Below are 7890 nucleotides of genomic sequence, written 5' to 3' on the forward strand. Positions count from 1 at the left end.
GCGTCCGGAGCCTGTGCTCCGCAACGGGAGAGGCCACAAACAGTGAGAGGCCCGCGTACCGCAAAAAAAAAAAAAAAAAAAAAAAAAAGGCTAAAGCTCTGTCTTGATCATGCACCGAGCCCCGTAGCAATGCTATATATGAGCGCAGTCATTCGCAGTTACAGAGCCCTTTCACCCACGGTATCCCATTTGACCCTCACACTGTCCTGATAACATATGCAGGGCAGTTAGCAGGACTGGCATTTTGCTTCTGAGGAAACTAAGGCTCAGTAGCCCAGGTCTCAGAGCTGATTAATGGAAATGTGAGGGCCTGAGTCCAGTCTTGTATCTCAATACCTTTTTAGTTTATTAGCAACTCTACTAAAATGCCAATACTACGGACACTTCATTTTATCTCATATATTTATTGAGTATCAAGAGGAACAGATATGGCTATCAGATGTTAAATTAAGTTTTGCAGGGTATGTAAAGCAGATAGGCTCTAAAAGGTGATAGAAAATCTGCTTATTGGGGCTATATTTCAAACAATTAGGTGTGTAAGAATTTGAATTTGGCATTGGCAGACTTTTCAGCTAATGGATCCCAGCCTGCTGTGAAGAAGGAAACCACATGGGGCCAATGTGGAGAGGCCATCTTTGGCCCATGTATACAACACCCAGTATCTGGCAGAATGATGGTGCTCACTTCAATAAAGCATTTATTGAGTGCTATTCTGTGTTAGCTCCTGGGCTAGGTACTTTTACCTATTGATACGTTATCTCCATTTTTCCCAATAACGTTGAAAGACTTATTCCTACCTAACAGTTGGAGAAGCTAAAGATAAAGGAAGTTAAGTATTGTGCCCAAGGAGTGGTTGAGTTGGAATTCATTCAGATCGGGCGCTGATGGCAAAAATCACACTAATGGTCCCTCATATCAAATCCTTCCTCCTCCTTCCCTGCCCCTCTTCTTTTTTCTTTGATTTCATCTTGGCTCTATTGTCATCATCAGCATCAGCATCTCCTGGATGGAGATATGTAGCCCTCCAACTTTCAAAAGAAACTTTCCCAATAGGGCACCACTCACTGTGGGTTTTATAACAAGTTCTTCTTTATTCTGCCTGTAGAAAGATCTCATTGCAAGTGTAAATCCTGCAAATAATGCATCATGTTGTATATATCAATAACATGAACTCCTTGGGCTCTTGGTCAATTGTCAAGCTAATCTGAGATGCCTTTGAGGCACTGATGCAACGTATTTATTCTTTTCATTATAGGTGGGAAATTTTATTAAGAGCCAAAATCACTGAAATCTGAATAGAACACGGAGCTCCCTCCTCCCTTTTCTACTTCGTTGGGAAGAATCTATACCACTAAGGAATTTTACACACTTTGGTTGCCTCAGGCAGCAAATTCTTCTTCTGCACTATCTGAGCTGAATAATATTGAGAAGCTAAAGGACACCTCCCTTTATGTACTCTTGAGCAATGGAAAATGAAAAATTGAGTCCAGGCTGTTTCTTTAGGAAATTTGATGGTCTTGTATAATAAACCCTTAGACAGGTCTGCCATAAACTCTGTCAACTGGCATCCAGTTAACCAGAACACACTGCTACCTGCGACTTTTCCAAATCTATATGTTATGACATGATAATAAATTGTCAAAATTCCATCCTGTCATATCATCTGAATCATCAAAGAAAGATTAAATCATTTCATGTAGTTGGATGCTAAAGAATACACTCTTTATATATATGTCTCTCAAGGAACAAGTTAATCAGAATATACTATTTTCTAATCATATCAAATAACTGCTATAAAAGGACCTGCTGCCCCAAATGTTATTTTACAATAAACTGTAAGTGGCTGCATGCTTGGAATCTGCAGCCAGACTGCCTGAGTTCAAATCCCCACTCTGGTACTTACTACCAGGTTGTTACTACCAGGTAACATCTTAGACAAGTAACTTATTCTCTCTGTTCCTTAGTTTCCTAATCTATAAACTGAGGCTAATAATTCTATAAATTAATGACAAAGATTAATGTCTACTATATGTCTGTGCTATTATTATTGGCACATAGTAGGTACACAATACATATTTACTGAACTTTTAACTTCGAATTCCCATGTCATTTTCAGGATAGAAATGGTCCCAATTTTACAGAGAGAAAAATAGATATAAGGAGATTTATTCAGTGATGGCTAAGAGGAGAAAATCAGTCTCCAGGTTTTCAGAAAAATAACTTCCATCCAAAATATAATACTATCGTCAATAAAATTAATAGGCCATTGTTTGCCTTTTTATACAATCAGTGCTCTAAGCTGAAAAGATCCTGCAGGATCAGGTATTTTACCTGCTATGTTGCTTCTGTTTCTGCTGAGAGACACGATTACTGGATTTAAAGAGGAGACGTAAGTAAATGCCTTGGGAAGAACCACAGAATGTTCCCCTCTGATCACAGTCACATTCACTGTAGGTCCATCTTCCCCCTGAAAAATTAATTTTTAAAATCAAAACTCTGGGGACTCCGCTGGTGGTCCAGTGGTAAAGAATCCACCTTCCAATGCAGGGGACACGGGTTCGATCCCTGGTCGGGGAACTAAGATCCCACATGCCACGGCACAACTAAGCCCCCGCGCCACAACTATTGAGCTCTCGCACCTCAACAAGAGAGCCTGTGTGCTGCAAACTACAAGCCCACTCACCCTGGAGCCCTTGCACCACAACTAAAGAGAGAAAACCCACATGCCACAACTAGAGAGAAGCCCAGGTGCCGCAACGAAGAGACCACATGCCATAACAAAAGGTCCCACATGCCTCAGCGAAGATCCCGTGTGCCACAACTAAGACCCGACACAGCCAAAAAAATAAGGAAAATAAATAAATATTTTTAAAAAATAAAATAAAACTCTGTAAATAAGACTGAGTTGAGCAAAGTCCATATAGAATTAAAGGGTTAAGTTCAAGAAAATTGTTTTTAAAGAATATATTTGCTACTTTGAAGTCTCTCTCTGTGTGTCTCTGTCTCTGTCTCTCTCACATGCACACACACACAGAGTGACAAGTGCTTAGAATAGGCAAGTGCCTCATCCAACAGATTAAAGAGTAAAAAAGAATCATTTGCAATTAACACACCAATTGGTTCTGCAAAAAAAAACGCAATTTCAAATAAACATCTAGCTAAACTATCCATCAAGTGTGAGAGTACTTTGAGATATTTAAGTACTCAGAAAACTTCCCTCCCACATTTTCTTTCTTGGGATATTTCTTAAGGCTATTATCTTATAAAATAAGCAATAACCAAAAAAAGAGAAAAAAAACTCCAAGAAACAGTGAAGCTACTCAGGAGAGCTGTCAAGGGAAATACTAGGAAGAAACCTATAGAATAAATCTAGAAAACACCAAGTTAGATTGAAGCAGAAGAGGGAGCTTCAAGAAAAAAGAGCAACTGATATAATGAAATTTTTTTAAAGATAAAGGATTTTTATAATAAGGAAGACATGTAAAAAAAAAACTCTAGGGACTTCCTTGGTGGCACAGTGGTTAAGAATCCGCCTGCCAATGCAGGGGACACAGGTTTGAGCCCTGGTCCAGGAAGATCCCACATGCCGTGGAGCAACTAAGCCCATACATCACAACTACTGAGCCTACGCTCTAGAGCTCGAGAGCCACAACTACTGAGCCCGCGTGCCACAACTACTAAGGCCCACGCGCCTAGAGCCTGTGCTCCGCAACAAGAGAAGCCACCACAACGAGAAGCTCACACACCACAACGAAGAGTAGCCCCCGTTCACCACAACTAAAGAAAGCCCACACACAGCAACGAAGACCCAACACAGCCAAAAACAAACAAATAAATAAATAAATTTATAAAGTAAAAAAGAAAACTCTAAGAAAAAGACAAACTATAAAAAATATATATTGCCTGATTCTCTCAGTATCATTCAAATAGTTTAATAATGTAAATATGGTTTATTGATTTAACCAACAAATGACACTGTAATTATATTCAAAGGAATTTAAAGTGGTTGTTTCAGAAAGGGGGACTGAAGAATGGGGAAGTGGGTACAAGAGAGTATGATTGTCTTACTATTTTCTTTTGAACTTTGCATGTATTGCTTTGTTCAATTAAAAGTTGGCTTTCCTAATTTTTATTCTCTCTAGTAAAAGAAATTCAAACAGTACAAATTTTACCCATTAAAATGGTAAATATATGCTAAAGTGCTGATACTCAATGTTGGCCAAGGCACCAGAAATCAGACACCCACACAGCGATGGTGAGAGTATTATTTAAAAAGAGTTTCAGACAACTGGATATCCATGTCAATAGCTTTATATCTCTGTGCTGTTATTGTTGGCACATAGTAAGTACACAGTAAATATAGGAAATAGGAAATTTTGGAAATTATCTAAATGTCCAATAATGGGAAATATACAAATTACAACACAAACATATTAGAATTGCATGCAGTTTATATATATAAGCTAACATTTCATAATATTTGAATAACTGGATGAGATAAAAATATGGGACCAGAGATCAAAGATTACTCTGAACCCTCTCTTCTTCCAGAGATCTTTATTGTTCAGCAGACAGCCTTCTTTGGGGGTCATGGATATGCTAGGAATCTTGATGGCACTGAAGTGAACTCTGAATAGGAAGTTCAGTTTCAGCTGTGAGCATGACTCTCGCCCACAGCACCAGGCAAGGGTCTGGACCAAAATCTCTTATGCCATTTTTGGGATAGCACCAGCTGAAGAGGGATGGGAAAGCTAAGGGACTTGTTTCTAAGAAACAAGGGAAGCAGTAGGGACTAACTAGGAAGCTGTTTCATAGGAACCAGACATTCTATAGGATTCCAAGTTCCACCAGTCCCATCCATGCCAGAAAACAAAATTGCTAATGAAAACTAAGTTATTTGTATACTTGAGAAAGAAGCGAGATTCTAAGATATATGGCTTGCAAACCAACACTCAGAATGTGCACTAGGTAAATATATTTACTCTGTGGCACTAATATTCATTAAGAGTATGGACTGGGACTGCCTGGTTGTCTTCTTTTAAAAGAAATTAACTGATGCTAATTACAAGCCCCATTGGCGGGGTCAGCTTCCCAATTCATAATAGAAGTGCTTCCATGTAAGCAACATAAGCATGCTCTCATGATGAAAACGTCATGTCAGTTAACTTAGTTCTAAGAAACGATTCACTGAGAACCTTACACTACACGTTAACAATGGTCACTCACTCAGAAAGGAGATGCCAAAAGATTCCACTTACCTTGGGTGGAACTTTGCATTGAATTCTTCGTGAATTGCTTGTGGTGACATTAATGGCACAAAACTGGGATCCAAATAAAACCAGGCTAACATCTTCCAAACTAGAGCCTCGGATGGTGGCCCAGAGCCCTCCTGTACAAAAGCAGCATTTTCAGATAGGACACACAGCCATACAGATAGACAACAATTAATTATCCACAAGAGAAATAAATGAAATCAAAATATGAAACTCCTTAGTCAAAACACAAGGCATGTTCAAACTGCAGAAAAAGACTGAAGTTAAAAATATAAACTACTGGGCTTCCCTGGTGGCGCAGTGGTTGCGCGTCCGCCTGCCGATGCAGGGGAACCGGGTTTGCGCCCCGGTCCGGGAGGATCCCACGTGCCGCGGAGCAGCTGGGCCCGTGAGCCATGGCCGCTGAGCCTGCGCCTCCGGAGCCTGTGCTCCGCAACGGGAAGAGGCCGCAGCAGAGGGAGGCCCCCGTACCACAAAAAAAAAAAAAAAAAAAAATATATATATATATATATATATATATATAAACTACTAAATAAGATGGGAGATACAGTGACTGAAGGGCAGAGAGAAGGAGATATTTAAGACTAAAACATAGAGATAAAGCATGGCCATGGAACAGAGAAGTAAAGTATCAATAGATGGTCACTGGAAACTGCTTCTGCTGTAGATTTTTGAACATCATCCCTGCCAATTCTATAAAACATACTCTTTTCCCAAGAAACCAGTATAAGAGAACAAGTATAAGACAGTAGATAGAGCAGGGGGCCCAGAGTCAGGGCTATAGACTGCTCTACCACTTAGAGCGGATCATTTGCATTCTTGTCCCTGAGTTCACTGGTCCTCATCTCCCTCATCTTTTTTTTTTTTTTTTTTTTTTTGGCCACGCCACTCGGCTTGCAGGATCTTAGTTCCCCGACCAGGGATTGAACCCAGCCCTCAGCAGTGAGAGCACAGAGTCCTAACCACCAGACCACCAGGGAATTCCCACTCCCTCATCTTTAAATGACAGCCTTAACCCTTCCAGCTTTGTGATTCGATACCACAGACTATGTTCTGGTCGCCATGATGATATAGAAGTGACTGTCATTGTCACCAAGTGCCACCAGGACTTCTGTACTGACCACTGAGGAGAAGCAACCACAGAAACCCCCATCTCCTCATCACAAACATCAGTAAGAGGAGGAATGGCACCAATCGCACTGATATCACGGCACACAATACCATTTGGAGGAGCAGCCCTTGATCCAGCTGATGGACAGGAAGCCCACTTATTGTTGATGAGCAACGATTCTGGTCTGCCATCTTTGCAGAAACGGATATAAGAGAGGCAGTGAAGCCACCAAACAGAGACACATATCCCATGCCAGTGGGGAGAGGCCACAGAAGCAAGGTTGTCATTCCCAAATGTGTCAGGGTGAGAAAGGAAACTTATACAACCTGATGAAACTTTTGCAGGAGCATGTGACTAGATGGAATATTACCCTGAAGTTAAATATATAAACATGCCCTTAAGATTCAGGACAAGACTACAATAAACTTCTAAGTTAAAGAATAACGTTGAAGAAGAGCCAACATACAATAGCAACATAAAAAATACAATATCTGGAAACAATCCTGACAAGAACAATTCAAGAGTATGAAGAAATGTGAAGAAAGCTTTGAAATGCTGCTGACAAACATAACAGATGGGTTAAAACTTAAATAAGAAAACTAAAGTAAATGTACGGAAAGAGTGAACATTGTAAGGTGGCATATTTTTTTCTTTTGAATTTTATTTTATTTATTTTTAATACAGCAGGTTCTTATTAGTTATCTGTTTTATACATATTAGTGTATACATGTCAATCCCAATCGCCCAATTCATCACACCACCACCACCACCACCCCACCTGCCACTTTCCCTCTTGGTGTCCATACGTTTGTTCTCTACATCTGTGTCTCTATTTCTGCCCTGCAAACCGGTTCATCTGTACCATTTTTTTAGGTTCCACATATATGCGTTAATATACGATATTTGTTTTTCTCTTTCTGACTTACTTCGCTCTGTATGACACTCTCTAGATCCATCCACATCTCTATAAATGACCCAATTTCGTTCCTTTTTATGACTGAGTAATATTCCATTGTATATATGTACCACAACTTCTTTATCCATTCGTCTGTCAATGGGCATTTAGGTTGCTTCCATGACCTGGCTATTGTAAATAGCGTTGCAGTTAACACTGGGGTGCATGTGTCTTTCTGAATTATCGCTTTCTCTGGGTATATGCCCAGTAGTGGGTTGCTGGGTCATATGGTAGTTCTATTTTTAGTTTTTTAAGGAACCTTCATGCTGTTCTCCATAGTGGTTTATCAATTTACATTCCCACCAACAGTGCAAGAGAGTTCTCTTTTCTCCACACCCTCTCCAGCATTTCTTGTTTGTAGATTTTCTGACGATGCCCTTTCTAACTGGTGTGAGGTGATACGTCATTGTAGTTTTGATTTGCATTTCTCTAATAATTAGTGATGTTGAGCATCTTTTCATGTGCTTCTTGGCCATCTGCATGTCTGCTTTGGAGAAATGTGTATTTAGGTCTTCTGCCCATTTTTGGATTGGGTTGTTTGTTTTTTTAAT

General features: G+C 39.9%; 1 protein-coding gene across 1 annotated transcript in view; it reads right to left on the reverse strand.

Annotated features, from left to right (window-relative positions):
* The window catches only part of PKHD1 (PKHD1 ciliary IPT domain containing fibrocystin/polyductin), a 429330-nt gene that overhangs the window by 368969 nt on the left and 52471 nt on the right, over positions 1 to 7890 (reverse strand). The window contains exons 27-28 of the mRNA XM_024121891.1: positions 5259 to 5389; positions 2332 to 2467 (exon numbers count right to left, since the gene is read on the reverse strand). Coding sequence (XP_023977659.1) covers positions 2332 to 2467; positions 5259 to 5389 — 267 coding nt within the window. The remainder of the gene's footprint in view (positions 1 to 2331; positions 2468 to 5258; positions 5390 to 7890) is intronic.

This window comes from Physeter macrocephalus, chromosome 18 (assembly GCF_002837175.3).
Source record: "Physeter macrocephalus isolate SW-GA chromosome 18, ASM283717v5, whole genome shotgun sequence".
Lineage (NCBI taxonomy): Eukaryota > Metazoa > Chordata > Mammalia > Artiodactyla > Physeteridae > Physeter > Physeter macrocephalus.